Source organism: Myotis myotis, unplaced genomic scaffold (genome assembly GCF_014108235.1).
Source record: "Myotis myotis isolate mMyoMyo1 unplaced genomic scaffold, mMyoMyo1.p scaffold_m19_p_18, whole genome shotgun sequence".
NCBI classification, from domain to species: Eukaryota; Metazoa; Chordata; class Mammalia; order Chiroptera; family Vespertilionidae; genus Myotis; species Myotis myotis.
The window spans coordinates 29234461-29252316 of record NW_023416322.1 but is presented as its reverse complement, the minus strand read 5'-3'; the positions used below and the strand labels follow the sequence as shown (position 1 = coordinate 29252316).

Sequence of the window (17856 nt, the reverse complement as noted above, 5' to 3'; positions counted from 1 at the left end):
TTGTAAACAATGGTTAGCATGTTTATCACACCATACTGGGCGTAGTAATTGGTTCTGATGTCACGTGGCCTGACTTTCTGCAGTTTTTGTTTTTTGTTAATACTCTCCTGAGGATATTTTTGCCATTGCTTTTTCAGAGAGTGGAAGGGAGGGAAAGAGGGGAAGAGAGAGGGAAACATCGATGTGAGAGAGCCACATCTACTGGTTGCCTTCTGCATCACCTCAACCCAGGGCAGGAGTGAATCTGCAACCCAGGTATGTGCCTTTGACCTGGAATGGAACCAGAGACCCTAGAATGTGCGGGCCAATGCTCTAACCACTGAGCACACCAGCCAGCGCTCTGCAGCAGTTTTAACTGGTTCAGGCCACACCCCAGCCGTGTGCATTTGTTTACTCTGGGTGACTGGTGAATGAATGAATTGAAAGGAAAACATGGGGGAGTGGGTTAATTAAGGTGGCACACAGAGCATTCCAGGTGTTTCAGGGGATGGTGCATATATATAGATTAAGGAATGATTCTGCAGTTTGCTAAGAGCAGTGTGAGCTGCTGGTATAAGGTCCCCACCTGGAGAAACCAGCATGTTACAAAGAATTCAGTCACTAGAGACCAGAGTAGTACGAAGGGAAGGGCTGAGGAGGGCTAGGAAACTCCTCTCCCTAGGACAGAATGGAGACCCAGACTTTGGGTTAAATGCTACCTCCTTCCAGATACCCTTTAGACCTTAAGTCATCAGGTAACTAAAGTGGGGTCAGTGGCTTCTGGAACACTGGCTCCATTTAAAGATGGAGGGGAATATGAACACAGATGTAGGTCAGAGCTTTAAGTAATCATCACAACTGGAGGGTACAAACCAAAGGTACCCCATGACTGTAGGGAGTACAACCCAGAGCCCATCTTCCAAATACCCCTAAATTCTCCCAACTGCCCACCATGACTAAAGCACAAGCCACAGGAAAGTTTAGAAACCATTCCTTTCTTTATTAAACATAGCTTGCAAGTGATAAATATTACAAAGTTTTTTTTCTTTTAATCCTTTCTCCAAAAATTAGCTTATTATTTGAATCTGTCACTACTGAAATGCTCAGCAGCATCTGAAACAGATGGGAGTGTATTTGCCTTTTTGAAACCCAGTTTCTATTGGTCTTAGTTTTTTTCACTTTAATTCCCAAACACAATGCAGAAAATTAGAATGCGTTAAAAAAAAAAAAGGAAACTTAAAAGAGGGTTGTGCAAAAGGGTCTTGTCCCCTCCCACCCACCCCACCATTCAGAGAAGGCCATTCCCCATCCCACCTCCCTGCTCCCCACCCTCCACCCCGGTCTATCCTTCCACCTTCATCAGGGCCTCATCCATCGTCCTCTCCAGGCTTTACCAGCCAAGAACCTAACGTGTGTGTGGAGTACTCAGCCCAGGCTGTGGGGAAGTTGGGCCCCTGAAAGAGAAGGCTGTGTGAGAGCTGTCTTTAGGGGGTTCAGATGAGATATGAGGGAAGGAGACAAGATGGGGACTGTGTTGGAGCTCTCCTACTGTGTCACCAAGATGATGGGACATTTCACAACCAGTAGCTCAAAAAGGGTGTAAGTCACGAGACCACTAACCTGGGGCATTCACTGGTCAGCCCCACCCTTAAGGATCCTGTGGCTGCTTGTGAGGTTCGGCCTGAGGCCTGGTCCATACCCTCAAATGACTAGAGGCATAGGGCAAGGATGTCACAGGTTTACTGATGTCCTAGACACCACTCTGCTGCCTTTCCCAAACCAAGCCACAGCAGAAACCTGGCAGCTCTCCCAGGGCCCTGTCACACATATAACCACTTTAGCATAGTTACTCTGACTTTCTCCCTGGTTTTCAGCCCAACGTTCTCCTCACCTCAAGCTGTTCGCAGGCTGGAGAAAGAAGCATAGCATTAACTTGGTGGCAAGGTGATTTCCACTGTAATTTCACAAACAAGAAAACTGAGGCCCAGAACATTAATTCTACCGTAACAATCAGTAGGACAATTTGGGACTAGACCCCAGGTCTTCGACTGTGCCACCACCACACCCCACTTTGTGTTGTGGTTCTCTTCACTCTCACGTCTGGACTAGGGGCCTTAGCTTTCATAGAAGCCCAGCCGCACCCCAATTTACAAAGATGGATAGGGCTTTCCCTAGGTGAGACTTTCTTAGGATGACTTGTTAAAGTCCTTTCTATCGTCCCCTGGCAATCCCCCCCATCAAAGGCCCATGAAACTAGATTCTTTTTTTTGGGGGGGGGGGGTGAGGTAGGGGAAATCCCTTGCATAAGAAAGCTTGACACTAAATTTTGTTATATAGGTATATTGTATATATGCTGATGCAGTAAGAGGGGGGAAAAAAACAGTGCAAATACAATTACAATTCATAATACTTGGTTTCAATGCCCCCAGGAACTGCCCCATTCCTCAGCTACCTTCCAACCCCAGCACTTCCCCACAGTGTCACCCTAATGCTGGGGGGTAGAGAGGGCGGGCAGGTTAGGGTAGGGAGTGGGCTCTGCGAGGCAGTGCTGGTGACCCGGAGGGAATGCTCCAGGGTGGGGAGGCAAGGCACAAATGCGGGGTGGGTGGTGGGGGGGGCTTCTCTGAGGAGGGACGGGGTGGGAGCAGCTGCCAGTCTGTGTGCTGGGCCCGGCCCACTCTCCGACCGCTCTCCCCAGCCCTGCCCCCTCCCTCCTCCCCTGCCCCAGAAACCCTTTTGCACGGATCATACACAAACGGGCACATTACAAAATGACATAACACGGTTTCACAATATCCATGGCTAGGGCTTTTTTTTCTCTTTTTCAGCTTTTTTTTTTCTACACAATGTACAATTCCTTTTAAATGAATCAAGAAATAGCTTATATACACGAATGAGTCCTTGTTATAACATCTCGGCAGCAAATATCATAAGCTAATGAAGGTTTTGTTGGAGGGGAAGGGAGCCTAGGACTGGGGTGGGGGTGGGGTGGAGAGAAGGGTTATGCCTTCTGGAGGAATGGGGAGAAAAGGGAGTGGAGGGGGGAAAGGAACAAAAGTAAAATATCAAGAAGCATCTTTACAAAGCAGTTCTATAGCTAATTATTTTTAAAGGGGAAAGGAAAGATAACCAAAGCAGGAACACATCTCTGTTTTAAAAAAAATATGTCTACCATACATACATACAAAAATGTGGAAAAAAATACTTATTCCAGGGATGAAGGAAGTCCAGATGCTGTGGTCAAGTGAAAAAAGAAAAAAGAAAAAAAAAGAAAAGAAAAGAAAAATAAAAGAGAGACAAATAAGGACCTCAGTCCCTCAGCTTTACCCAAGCCTTACCACTCATCCACCCGTTTCCGGCTTCTAGGGAGTAAGCCACCATCAATAAACTACGACTTTTAGAGGCTTTGGGGTTGGAGAAAGCCAGGCAGAACTAGTGGGATCCTCACTATATTACCCTGAGCTTCAGAGCTCCAGGGGTAAAGGATAACTCTGAATAGAGGGTCTTTCCTCCTATCTTTAGCTTAGTGTCTATGGGGCCCAAGGCCTGCGGATGATGAACAGCAACAATAGGCTTGGAGGGACTCAAGGCAATCAGTGATGAAAAAGTAGAGAAATGAGGAAGACAGGGGGGGGGGAGGGAAGGACGGAGGTGGAAGGCTAATACTTTACCATGATTTAGGGAATCCTTACCCCCATCACTAATCCCTGGGAAGGATATGAAAATGAGAAGAGAGGGTAAGAAATCAAACCTCAGCGATTGAGCAAAGGGTCATGGAGCTTTACTAGTGAATAAGCAGCCTCTATGTAACTGACCCTGAGGGGATAAAAACAGGAAAGACTCCACCCTCTCTCCCATTGCCTCAGCACCTTGGCAGGCACTCAACTATAGGTTTTCCTTCCCCATCGTCCCCCTTTCTCTACACATCTTACTTCCAAACACCATCCAAAGGTGGCCTGGCTCCCAGGGAAGGGGCTCAGTTCAGGGCAGGGACAGACCCATGCCAAACGATATTGCACATTCTCTGTTTCTTATTTTTAATCTCAACTGACAAACTTGGGCACCTCGTACCTCTGAGCACCTCTGAGCTGGGGGAGGGGAGACATAACAGAAATGGCACTTCATCATGGGGGGCGGGGGAGGGGCTAGACAGACATGCCACAAGGCAAGATGACTTGTAGGGAAAATATTTTTTTTTAAAAAAAGCTTCCAATTTCATGGAAGACAGAAAAGCAAAACCAAACGATTTATCCAGTGCTTTCAAAGCACAGAGGGCAAAGAAGAGATGTAAGAATATATCTTTATATATATATATATATAATTTTAAAATAATACCACACCCAGTTCCATTAACACCCCCCTCCCACCACTTACAGTTGGGGTAACACATTCCCCAGAAAAATACTTGAAACAACCCCATCACTACCTGTTACTAGTGTCTAGCTTCCAGATCATTTCACCACTGGGGGAGCACAGACATCGGCTGTAGCTCTGCTCCTTTATTAAGTGCTCAATGAATTTGGGGGGAGGGAGGAAAGAAAAAAGCCAGGAAGGCCTTGTAGGGCCAGTATAATCACCCACAGTGGCTCTGGAGTATGGGGAATAGAGGCCAGAGTGGGGAGAACTGAGCCTAATTCTAGCTCCTTCTCCCATCCCATCCCCAAACTTTATAGGGAAGATGTGCAGTTTGTGTGTGTGTTAATTTTAAAAGTGCCTTCTTATTTTAAAAAAATTATTTAATTTTAAAAAATAAAAGTGGGGGAACTTCCCCAGGTGGCTTTCAAGGGCAAAATGTTAAACAACTCTTCACACCTCTCTGCTGAGAGTATCCCTTTCCAGCACTGTGGTAGCTTTTAGAGCTGGAGAGGCAGGTGGGTGTACACTGTGAGAGCAGAAACCCCGCTTTTATGGGACTTCTCTTACCTCAAAAACAGCTGGGTCCCCACCGTATAAATAAATGGGATACTAATCTCCCCAATCCCCAGAACAGCAACATTGCACAATTAAATTCATTTTCTACATTAGTAGCACTTAAGGAAGGGGGCGGGGCACAATGAATAGAATTCGGGGGGGTGGGTGGCAACAATTAATTTTCTAGCAGAGGCCTAAAGCTGGTTTGGACATGAATGGTCTGGTTCTGAGCAGTTGGCTCTGCAGTCAATGCAGCAGGGTCAGGGCAAGACTCCAACTTGATTAGGTGCCCTCACCCTCACCTCCTGGCACTCAGAGGGTGAAGACAGACAAATGTGAACCTCAACTGTCAGGAGAGAAAGCCCTTCTTCCTTCCTCTAAGTCTATTTCCTCCCTTTATCATTTCATGCCCATCCCAACTCTAGGTCACCCAATAAACTCAGGCTGGGAACAGCCATTCCCCTATAGTACAAATGGGGCTGTGGTTACTAGGATAAAAAAAGTGGGGGATAAGGACAATTTTTATAAGAAAATAAGATGAAATTATTATTTTGGGCTAGTTGGCCTGGAATAGACTTCCACGACTCCACTAAGCTCAGGAGACCAATCTTATCCCCAGCATCCAGGTGGCTAGGACCTGGCATCAGTCTTCCTTGGCTCAACATTATGCTCATCATCATGCTCCCTTCTCCCCCTTCTCTGAGCCAACTGTAGGGTGGTTAAGTTTTAAAGCTTCTCCCTCCAGGCTCTTCCCCCTCGTGCTTAGAGCCCGACTTAAATACTAACGCTGCCTCCCGAACTGTCCAATCCAGAGACTCCACAGTGGATGTGCGGTTTCTCCTTGGTTGATGCCACCATCTCCCCTGGTTAAGTGCATAAGACTCTGCCCTAATACTCCTGGCCATGCTCTACCTGGCAGCTGGGACCCTACTGCAATGCGCCTACTATTTAACTGAATGTCATTTGTGTTTATTAAAAAAAAAAAAAAAGAAAAAGAAAAAGAAAAGGGGGGGGAAAAAGGACAAAAAAAAAAAAGAGAGAAAAAAAAATATTGGGGGAATAAAAAAGGTTTAACCGTCCACTGAACAAAGGGAGGACACACAACATCATTAAAAATAGTAATTATCATTATAGCATAAAAACAAACTTTAGAAACACACGTCAGAGGGCTTAAATTTCTCCCCAGGACCTCATTCTCACTTCTACCAGAGGTGAATATTCACCTCACTGTTATAAGAAAACTGAAGAGAGAAGACAGAGCGGCAGAAGAACAGATCGCAGCAGTATGAAATAAAGGGGAGGTGGTGGGGCAGGGCTTGTGTTTTCTTGCTGATTTCTATTTTTTGTCTTCTGTTTTGTTTTCCGTGTATGGTAGGCACCAGTACAGGCACTGCATGCGACGGAAGTTAGGGCCAAAGGGAGAGGAGAGGGGTAAAGGATTCAAGGTTGGGGCAGTACAAGTGGAACAGGCGTTATTTCTGTCCACTAATGGATTGCGATATAGACCGGGGAGGGATCATGTCTAAAAGGTATTCCCGCTGTCGGTCTGCCAAACTGGGGGCTTTGTGTCCTCCGATGCCAGTGTTCAAGTATGCAATGTTGACACCTAGACCCAGGAGACAAAAGTGGAGGGCAGGTATTAAAAAGGAAATGACACCTTCTTCTGCTACTTAGGGCTGCAGAGCTGGAGATGGGGAGAAAATATTAGAAGCTGCCTACTTCTGTCCAGACTCAGTTAACTTTATTTCAGTAGCAACTACCCCTTTGCTCTAAGCTTTAGGGAAAGAGGTCTTCCTGAAACTTCAATCCTTCAAGAATAATAGACATGACGTCTTGATGATATAGGCGAGTCAAAGAAAACAGTGGTGAGGAGAAAATAACCAAGACAAAGAGACGAAATCATCGAATCTGCTTTGGTTTGGGGCTGCTGACCATGGAAAGGCAACCCTGGATCAAACAGGATTAGGACAGCTGGTTCTGCAGTTCTAGCCAAAAGACATCAATAACCACATGCCCACCAAGGGGGCAAATTAGACATTAAATTTCTAATGGCAGGGACTTTGTCAGTTTCACCACCAAAACCCTAGTACACTGTGCTTAGCATGTAATATAAATTTAGCAAACATTTGCCATATAAGGCATATAGGTCAATGGAACAGAACAGACCCCAGAAATTGACACAAGCCATTACGCTCCATTAATATTTGACAAAGGAGGCAAGAGCATACAATAGAGTCAAGACAGTCTCTTCAATAAATGGCGTTGGGAAAATTGAACAGATACATGCAAAAAAAATGAAACTAGACCACCAACTTACACCATACACAGGAATAAACTAAAAATGGGTAAAGGACTTAAATGTAAGTTGTGAAACCATAAAAATCCTAGAAGAAACCATAGGCAGCAAATCTCAGACATCTCCATAGCAATATGTTTATGGATACATCTTCTAGGGCAGTGATGGTGAACCTATGACACGCATGTCAGAGGTGAAACGCGAACTCATTTTTTTGGTTGATTTTTGTTAAATGGCATTTAAATATATAAAATATCAAAAATATAAGTCTTTGTTTTACTATGGTTGCAAATATCAAAAAATTTCTATATGTGACACAGCACCAGAGTTAAGTTAGGGTTTTTCAAAATGCTGACACGCCAAGCTCAAAAGGTTCGCCATCACTGTTCTAGGGCAAAGCAAACAAAGGAGAAAATTAAAAAATGGGACTATAGCAAAAGAAACCAACAAAATGAAAAGGGAGCCCACTGTTTGGGAGAACATATTTGGCAATGACACATCTGATAAGGGTTAATATCCAAAATATATAAGGAAGTAATACAACTTAAAAGAAAGAGAAACAATCCAATTAAAAAATGGGCAAAGGACCTAAAAAGACACTTCTCCAAAGTGGACATACAGGTGGCTAAGAGACATATGAAAAATGCTCAAAGCCACTGATCATCAGAGATGCAAATTAAAATGACAATGAGGTGTTACCTCACACCTGTCAGAATGGCTACCATCAACAAATGACAAGTGCTGGGGAGGATGTGGAGAAAAGAGAACCCTAGTAGTACAATGCTGGTGGGAATGCAGACTGGTGCGGCCATTATGGAAAACAGTATGGAGTTCCCTCAAAAATTTAAATATGGAACTGCCATTTAACCCAGTGATCCCACTTCTAGGAATATATCCTAAGAAATCCAAAACACCAATCAGAAAGAATGTATGCACCCCTATGTTCATAGGAGCACATTTCACAATAAGATATGTTTCTAAGATATGGAAACAGTCCAAGTACCCATCAGTAGACAAGTAGATAAAAAAGCTGTGGTACAGTGGAATACTATGCAGCACTAAAAAAGAAAAATCTCTTACCCTTTGAGACAGCATGGAGGGACCTGGAGAGTATCATGCTAAGTGAAATAAGTCAGTCAGAGAAAGTCAAGTATCACATGACCTCACTCATATGTAGAAATCTAGTTAGCATGATAAACTGAAGAACAGAGTGGATCCAGAAACATGGAAGCATGGAACAGAGTGCAAAATCTCTGAGGAAAGGTGGGGAAGGGTGGGTGGATGGGAGATAATCAACCAAAGACCTTGTATGCATATATGCCTAACCCATGGATATAGACAATAGTATGGTGAAGGCCTAGGGTGAAGGGGGTCAATGGAGAAAAAAAAGGAGCATATGTAATGCTTTCAGTAATGAAGATTTAAAAAATTTGTCATATAAAAAAAGAGGGAAGGGAGTAGGACCTAAAGAAAGAGCAGAAAACAAAAGAAGGACAATTTACCTGAAGGGGCTGCTATAGCATTGTGTACTAACTAGTTAATCCCTGAGAAAAGTTCTCAGATCAACCCTTCTTACCTGGCATACCAAGGAGGCCCCCTGGCACAGACAGCTGGGGTGCCTGTGCAAAGTTGGAAAGCATGGAACGGGCAGATGTGGGTATGCCACGCTGGAGGCTGCTTTGGGGCTGTGGAGCCTGCAACGATGAGGAGACAGTTCATCACAACTTTGCCATATGGAAAGTTTAAGTGGGGGAGTAAGAACATGAAAGTGCAAGATTATAGTATGACTTTCTGCAGAAGGAAAAACCAGTTGGGATAAATAGCTGACAAACCCGAGATAATTCCTCACCTGCCGAAGTGTATGATGTCTCATTATGGTCTCTTGTTTACTGACACTGGACACAGCTGGAGCCGTAGTGGGGGAGAGGGCTGCCTGCTGCTGTAATCGCTGTTCAATTTCCTGTTGGGAGTCATCAGGTCAAATTGGGCAGGACAGCACCCAATTTCCTAACCAGAAAACCTAGAGGTCTTATCTCTATTGCTGCCAGCTAGTTGAAGGGATATAAAAAAGGCCATAGAGTTTGGTGGGGTACAGTGCACTAAGATATCAGGGTACAAGTAGCCTACATGCTTCACTGATTAAGCGGCCCCTCTCTCCTGGAAAGCTGGCTTTCAGAAGCTGGCTGGGTAGTGGTGATGAGCTGACCTATATAATTAAAACTGATGAGTTATTGAGGTTTTATTTTTGACTCCTGTCTACCATTTTCCAGAAGATTCATGATGTTACCCAAAGGGTCTGATGGGTGGAAAATGTGATAGAGGAAAAGAATCTGAGTTTCCCAACACATCCTCCCCTCTTCAAGATAGATTCATTATATTAACCCCTAGAGTGCCGGGAGCGCTATCCCGCTCCTCCTGCAGTGTCACTATTAAATGCTAGTAGTTCACTCTTTATTGACAGATGGCACCTAAGGAAAATCAGCAAAAATGCCTTGGCAATTTTAGCATAGTTCCTAGGATATTGGTTGGCACTCAAAGGGTTGATACTATAGATGGTATTCACACACTCTAGCCCCACTAGTCTTCACTGGACTACTTTATATCTACACTTTCCATTGTCATTTCTTCGTCAAATATGGACTGCAGATAATTACTTCTCTCAAAGAGATTTCCAATACAAATACAAATCCCTCCCATTAAAATCCATTTGTTTGAGGAGGAAACAAAGTTGAGAATAAATTTCTTTAGTGTTATTAGGGAAAGGCAAGAGTCTCAAGCTTTCTGTCCCTTTCCCTTAAACTCAGTCATTATATATCACTCACTGTGCTCTTATCCAATCAGAAATAATCAAATGGAAATGGGAAAGAGAATGGTTAAGTAGGAAAAAAGGGAACCACGGCCTCTAGGTTCTAGGAACTTCAATCCAGAAACCAAATCGCCAGGACTGTGAGGATCACATAGATAGCTCCTCTAAATTAGAAGTAATTATCTTTAGGGACAACCCAACCTAGACAAGTCACTGGTGAGAAGTCAGAATTCTTACCTGTTCCTGTTGTAGGGCTTTAACAAAAGCGTTTTTCAGCCGGTTGGTGTGTTCAGCTTTTAGAGCCTTCTTCTGGTTGGAGGTCATACATTGCTCACATAGAATCTTACCATTCTTCTCTTGCTTCCAGTGAGGGGTGAAATCTGTGCGGCACTGGGCACAAACAAAGGGTTCAACCCGCAGAAGTGAGGCACAGCTTTTGCCTAGATGCCAACAAGAAGAATAATCAGTGGTTTCACATTTCCTCTCTATCTCGTTTCTCTTCATCAAAGGAATCTTTTTCCAGGAGTTTACTTTCCTGAATTAAGAAAGAGACTCTACAAAAATAATACTCTATAAAAATACTTTATTTCCTTTGATTGTAACAGCATAACTTTAGTGAATTCAGATAGTACCATTCCCATTTACAAAGGAGCAAACAAAATTTAAGAAACATAGTTCCTAAATAACAAAGCTGGCATAAGAACCTGAGTCTTCTGATTTCTTATTATTATACCATTCCAAAAAGTGCCAATTTAGATTCAAAGGACTCCAGCTAACTCAGCCAATACTTTTGCTTTTTAGCACTGCTTTACCTCAGATTACATTTATCTTTATCACATGTGTTTATAAGTTTTAGTTATCAGTGTTTAAATGATTCACTTTATGATCTATTCCTAGCCAATATTGAGCCCTTTAGACACTTTACTGTCAGGTATTCCCTTAAACTTGTATGTTTGGAAATTCAGGCTTAATAACTTAATGACAGGGACTGAATATAAGAACGTAGCACAATGCCCCATAAACACCGACATTAAAAGGTAAGTGTTCTAGCCTGGCCAACCTGGCTCTGTGGTTGAGCGTGGACCATGAACCAGGAGGTCACAGTTTGATTCTGGGTCATGGCACATGCCTGGTTTCGGGCTCAATTCCCAGTGGGGGGATGTGCAGAAAAGCGGCTGATCAATGATTCTCTCTCATTATTGATGTTTCTATCTCTTTTTCCCTCTCCCTTCCTCTCTGAAATCAATTAAAAAAAAAAAAAAAGTACAACTCAACACCAAAACAAAATAAGTGTTCTAGTCATCAAATTATGTATGAATTATGCTAGGCACCATTTAAAACAATACACTGCAAAAATACACAAGAGACAAAAAATACACAATATATATAGTAGAAGAGGTTATTTAATATTACACAATATCCTGTGATACTCTGCTTATGTCAACCAGGCTTGGCAACCTCTTGCTTAGATTAAGACTGACTAGAGAAAAAAAAGTCTTACCTTGGCTGTCGATAACACTTTGTACGACTTCTTCCAAGCCTACCATGTAGATGAACTCGCTGTTAGCTGCACTAGGCAGAAAGTGAAGCAAGGGAGCAGGAGGTTTAGGGGGTGGAATCTCCAGGAGTGTCTTTTCCAGCTGTTTACGAAGAGCCAATTTGGCTGCAGCCTGTGAGTTGGCAGCATCAGTCATGGCGCTGGGGCTAGGAAGTGGTGAGGACACTCTGTTCACGGTCCCTGGCTGGATATGGGAGGCAAGATTCATATAGATGGCAGAGGATGTTGTGCGCTGACAGGGAACAGAAGAACTTGACTGCTGAAATAGATTTAGTACAGGGTCAGTGATGATATGTGGGAGAAAGGACCAATTCTTGTTTTTGTGGCAGAGAACATTATTTGATCTTAGTTTAGACTACCTAGCTTCCCCCAAACTAAGAAAAAGGCAGGAGGTGTCCAATTTCTTCATTGAAAAAAAAACTACAGCACACAGGAAAGAAAAATGATAGTGACTGAGCTAAAACTGCTAAGGGAAAAATAAAAATATTCCCTAGAGACTTCTATCTATCTTCTAGACCAGGGGTCCTCAAACTACGGCCCGCGGGCCACATGCAAATACAAATATTGTATTTGTTCCCGTTTTGTTTTTTTACTTCAAAATAAGATATGTGCAGTGTGCATAGGAATTTGTTCATAGTTTTTTTTTAGACTACAGTCCGGCCCTCCAACGGTCTGAGGGACAGTGAACTGGCCCCGTTTAAAAAGTTTGAGGACCCCTGTTCTAGACAATGTTAGCTCATTATGCTTTACTGGTATAATTTCTTTTTTCCACCCCTACTTTCATGTAATTCCCTCAGTGCTTCCACTTTTGGGGATAGTTGTCCAAGTTCCATCAAAATTTTCCTTGTTGTCTTAATTTCTATCTGTCCAAAAACGTAAAACCTACAGTTCTTTCAACAGGGAAAGCAAATAAAAGATTTCTGTGTCACCACATAGGGCTCTCTCTTACCGGCTGGTAATTGATGGCGGGGTTTATATTGGGTGTTGTGGTGCGTACGAGGCCAGGCTTAGGCGGGCCGCGCTGACCCTGTAGCTGGGCTGGGTTTGGTGCAATAACACGCTGAGACATCAACATGTGTGGGAGGGTGGTATTGGTTGCTGAACGAATGACACTATGACCCTGAAAGGGAAGAAAAGGAAAAGAACTAGTCATAGGTGATAAAATGCCCCACAAAACGTGAAAGGGAAAACATTATTTATAATACGTAGCTGAGTAGAAATATAGAATAAGTATACCATCACTGTAAACCCTTATTAGTCACTAGAAATTCCCTGGCCTTTTTTTTTTGTATAAGCTATCTAATCTATATGGAAAAGGGCTAAACTGAAAACCTTCTCTAGAGAAGAAAAACTAGAGTGGAAAGATGGGGGTTATTCATCCTACTGCAGACTCAATCAGGCCACAGAGGACCAACAGGATTGCCTGTAGTAATAACACCTATTTCATGGCCCTCTGACACTAAGATCCCACTATGGGTCACATACCTGTAATGTTCTTAAATTCTGAGGTTCAACCCCCTGGGCCCCAGGCCGGGAGGGAAGCTTGGATAGGCCCTGCTGTCCAACATGGGCAGGAGATGGCTGAACAATAGACGCTGCATTCTGTACAATTGGAGTCTGGGAAAGAGAATAGAAAATGAGACAACTGGAAAAGGCTGAAGAGGTATAAACTTGGTACACTTCTAAACTTTTTTTTTTTTAATTTTTATTGATTTCAGAGAGGAAGGGAGAGGGAGAGAGATATAGAAACATCAATGATGAGAATCATCGATCAGCTGCCTCCTGCACAACCCTACTGAGGATTGAGCCCACAACCCAGGCATGTGCCTTGACTGGGAATTGAACCGTGACCTACTGGTTCATAGATAAATGCTCAACAAATTGAGCCACACTGGCTAGGCAATACACTTCTAAACTTTAAAAATTCTTGTCAGTGTGAAGCTCCCACTGACCAGGAGGGAAAATGAAGGGGGGGGGGGGGAATAGAGAATCAAAGTTTTTTTTATTAAGGCCTAACATAAAAAAATCTACCTGGGGCAGCCCATTCTCAATCCAGTCCCGTCCGGCCCCCCCTCCCCCTTTCCCCAGTCCCTTATTTCTAGGGCACATTACCTTCTGAACCACGTTCTCTTTCTGTAGCTGACTCTGTCTCAGTTTCTTTAACAGCACTAGTCGAGCTTCTTCCAATCGCAACTCATCCCTCAGCTGCTTGATGAGCTGCTGCCTTTCCTCAATGCCCTTCCCCTAAGGAAACATGGAGACTGTCAACTATGGTAGCCCAGAGTCCCTTCCTGCAAGATGATCCCTTCTTTTAGGTCTGAAACCTTCATCTTCCACAAGTAGCAGAAGTGGTGATGAGATTGTTATCTTTGTGTTCTTGGGGTCTGGCGAGCACAGAGGCAGTGGCAGGAGCCTCCCGGTGGTAGGGAGCGAGGGATCCCGGGCTGTGAAAGGGATGTCTGACTGCCCGCTTACCCAACCCCCCCCCCCCCCCCCGCCCACCCCCCACTGCCAGCAGACATCTCCTGAGGGGTCCTGGACTGCGAGAGGGCGCAGGCCAGGCTGAGGGACCCCACCTCCCACCCCCAGTGCATAAATCTCATGCACCGGGCCTCTAGTCATTTATAAAGTGTCATCAATGGGTATTTTGACCTAACAGATAACTATAAAAATAACAGAACTGGGATACTTACAGAATTAGAGAGAATAGGAGTAAGAAAAACATTTCTTTTTTTCTGTCCTTTTTTTAAATTTTTTTTTTACCTTAAACATCTCTAAGTTGGCTGCTTTGAGTCTTTCTTCCATTCGGGAGCTGGAACGGGGACTGGAAGCCTCATTATCAGATAAAACAATGATGTCTGGGGAGGGAGTTAGCCTTCCTCGGTCTGGCTCACTAACACGAAAAGAAAAAAATTAAGGTATGTCCAACAATGAAAGTTCACAGAAAAGTTTTTAAAACTTCAAGGGACCTTAGGTCTGTCCCAATTCACCCAGGGGATGACAGAGAACTCAAATTATAGGATAAAGAAGACACTCAAATGAAAGTGATGATGAAACCTCAGCAAAAGGACTTTTCCTGTCTAAATTCCTCACAGAGGATGCAGAGACAAAGTCATGGGCTTTAGAAATGGAAATAAGAGTGTTCTCATCACACTTAGTAAAGTAAAATTCTAAATGCTCTCCCTATACCTCTCTCCCCTTTGGGTTGTTTCATTAGTAGGAGCAAGAAGAAAATGGCTGGTTTGACAGGCGAAGAAGGGTTTAAGGCAGTAAAGCCTAGTTGCCCACCCCAGGTACAGCTAATATGTTGCTAAGGAGATAGCTCATTATACCAGTAACATGGTCCTGACCATCTGAGGATTTACAAGAAAGGAGGTTTTATCACAACTCCATGATAGTCTTACCTTGTCAAGAGTTAAGGCAAAAGAAGGTACTGTTCTCTTTGGCTTGAGGGAATGGACAATGCCAAATATAATGTCTATGGCCTTCTGGAGGACTGACACTCCAGATGTAAATATATATGGAACTTGCATCTACTTGCCAGAGTTCTGCGTAGTATCTTTCTTCAGAAAGAAACTGTCTAGAAATGAATTTGAAATCTGTCTTCCACAATGGTTCTCCTGGAGCTTATTTATTAAACAACTTTAGTTTTGGTCTTTGTGGGGCTAGCCTTGAAAGAATTCTACTTGTGTCTGGCCAGCATGGCTCAGTGGTTGAGCATCAACCTAAGAACTAAAAGATCACAGTTCGATTCCTGGTCAGGGCACATGCCCAGGTTTTGGGCTCCATCCCCAGTGGGGGGGCATACCGGAGGCAGCTGATCAATGATTCTCTCTCTTCATTGGTATTTCTCTCTCTCCCTCCCTCTCCCTTCCTCTTTAAAATCAATAATAATAATAATAATAATAATAATAACAAAAATATATATATATATATATGGCCCTAACCGGTTTGGTTCAGTGGATAGAGCGTCGGCCTGCGGACTGAAGGGTCCTAGGTTCGATTCCAGTCAAGGGCATGTACCTTGGTTGCGGGCACATCCCCAATGGGGAATGTGCAGGAGGCAGCTGATTGATGTTCCTCTCATCGATGTTTCAAACACTCTATTCCTCTCCCTTTCCCTTCCTCTCTATAAAAAAATCAGTAAAATATATTTAAATATATATATTTAATTATATAATTAAAAATACTATTATATATATGTAATTAAAAAGAATCCTACTTATTTCTCTAAGATGATGAAAAATAGCATTCATCATTTACCACTTAAGACCTTGAGTTCTTCACTGTATTTTGGAATACAGAAATCTAAGCAATATGTTCTTAGGTCTTATTTAAACATGTAACCCAAACTCTTAATACACACAGACCTTTAGTCCTGAGAGCTTCTTTACCATTTCTGAGGGCTTGACAACATGTGTCTTTTAAACTACGCACCCTGGATGGTTGGGACAGGCATTCAATTTCTCTACAGGGTAAACTAAGTTATAAAAATCAACCAAAATTTAGCTGAGGAAATAGAATAAGAAGACAGAGTAACAAGAATGACTATCTAGGGCCCTGGTTGGTGTGGCTCAGTTGGTTGGAGCATTGAAGGTGGCGGGTTTGGTTCCTGGTCAGGGTATATACCCTGGTTGTGGATCCGGTTGGGGTGCATATAGGAGGCAATCAATCTGTGTTTCTGTTTCTCTCTGTCTCAAATCAATAAAAAATACATTAAACAAAAAAGGAATTACTATTTTGGGAACTATTCAAGTCTCCTGTGTAATCACTAGTCACAGACATAGCAAGCTGAGACTGTGGAGTTATAGAAAATGAAGCCACTAGAGGGGAAAAAAGAACCTTTCATTCTCTAACCCCAAATTCCTGGAGTAATGGTCAGGCCTAAATAAAGTTTGAATTTTTTTTTTTTTTTTTTTTTTTTTTTTAGTTAATCCTCACCTGAGGATATTTTTCCATTGATTTTTAGAGAGAGTGGAAGGGAGGGGGGAAGAGAGAGAGAAACAGCAATATGAAAGAGACACATCAATTGCCTCCTGCATGAGTCCTGACCAAGGCCCAGGTAGGGGAGGAGCCTGCAACCGAGATACGTTACCTTGACGGGAATCGAAACCTGGGACCTTTTAGTCCCCAGGCTGATGCTCTATCCACTGAGTCAAACCGGCTAGGGTTGAATTCATTTTTTTGGCAACTTTATCATTTTTATATTCTTTCATCTCCCCACCATCTCTAACACTGACATGGCTGAATAATTTTGAGCTCTGGTAGATTTCTACTTCTTCTACTTGATTCCCCAATGTTTATTATATCAACAGTCTGAAGCTCTTTCCATTCTGGTCCCTGCTGGATACACACACCACATATTTCTAAGTTAAATTCTTCCTTGCTCAAATGAGTGCCACCTACCTATTGCTAGGGATTCCCCAGCAACAACACAAGCAGAGACATTCCTGGATGGGGATTGCAATTGAGTGGCATCTATCAAAAAGTTATGCCTGAGAACAACCCTAAATGGTATTTTATTCCCAGAAATAATCAGACCTATAATAGCTAGACCCACAATAGGTAAGACAAAGTTCAAGTCAAATTTCATTCCTCAAATTTTTAATTAACTTTTGAGACCTGGGATTCTGGCCTCATGTATTAAACTTTCTAGGGACAGAAATGGCTACTTTCCCCAACATATATATGATTTACAATATTTTATGTTCCTAAGTGTGAAACACTACTGGCTACAGAAATATTATTAAAAGCTAGACTTACAGCTGACATCATCTATGACTCAGACTGACAGATACCCAGAAGCTATAAAATACCTAATCATTAATTCCACAGTAAAAACAACTAAACAGAAAGAAAACTGCCATGTCTGTCTAGCATTACAAAATATTAATAGTACTGGTTCCTTTTTTTTTTTTTTTTTAAATATATTTTATTGATTTTTTACAGAGAGGAAGGGAGAGAGATAGAGAGTCAGAAACATTGATGAGAGAGAAACATCCATCAGCTGCCTCCTGCACATCTCCCACTGGGGATGTGCCCGCAACCCAGGTACATGCCCTTGACCGGAATCGAACCTGGGACTCTTGAGTCTGCAGGCCGACGCTCTATCCACTGAGCCAATCCGGTTTCGGCAATAGTACTGGTTTCATATATATACCTTACTTCATAGTAGATGTAACTTGCCAAATGATAAAAAAAAAAAATACTTAGGCAATTATGATATAGCTATGATGCCAAGAGCACGTCCTTCTTTCTGCTTTTAATCTTATTATTTTTTTAAAATACGTTTTTATTGATTTCAGA

At 42.9% G+C, this 17856-nt stretch overlaps 1 protein-coding gene across 8 annotated transcripts in view; it reads right to left on the bottom strand.

Annotated features, from left to right (window-relative positions):
* Window positions 1-2249: 2249 nt before the first annotated feature.
* GATAD2B (GATA zinc finger domain containing 2B) overlaps window positions 2250-17856 on the bottom strand; it is a 77419-nt gene continuing 61812 nt past the window's right edge. For 7 of the 8 annotated variants that reach the window (XM_036342308.1, XM_036342312.1, XM_036342313.1 and 4 more), the window contains 9 exons: window positions 14314-14443; window positions 13663-13794; window positions 13036-13167; window positions 12500-12670; window positions 11494-11809; window positions 10230-10432; window positions 9036-9146; window positions 8763-8880; window positions 2250-6496 (listed from right to left, as the gene is read on the bottom strand). In XM_036342308.1, the coding sequence (XP_036198201.1) occupies window positions 6363-6496; window positions 8763-8880; window positions 9036-9146; window positions 10230-10432; window positions 11494-11809; window positions 12500-12670; window positions 13036-13167; window positions 13663-13794; window positions 14314-14443 (1447 nt within the window). In that variant the 3' untranslated portion in view covers window positions 2250-6362. The remainder of the gene's footprint in view (window positions 6497-8762; window positions 8881-9035; window positions 9147-10229; window positions 10433-11493; window positions 11810-12499; window positions 12671-13035; window positions 13168-13662; window positions 13795-14313; window positions 14444-17856) is intronic. The other variant, XM_036342309.1, reaches the window with a different exon arrangement.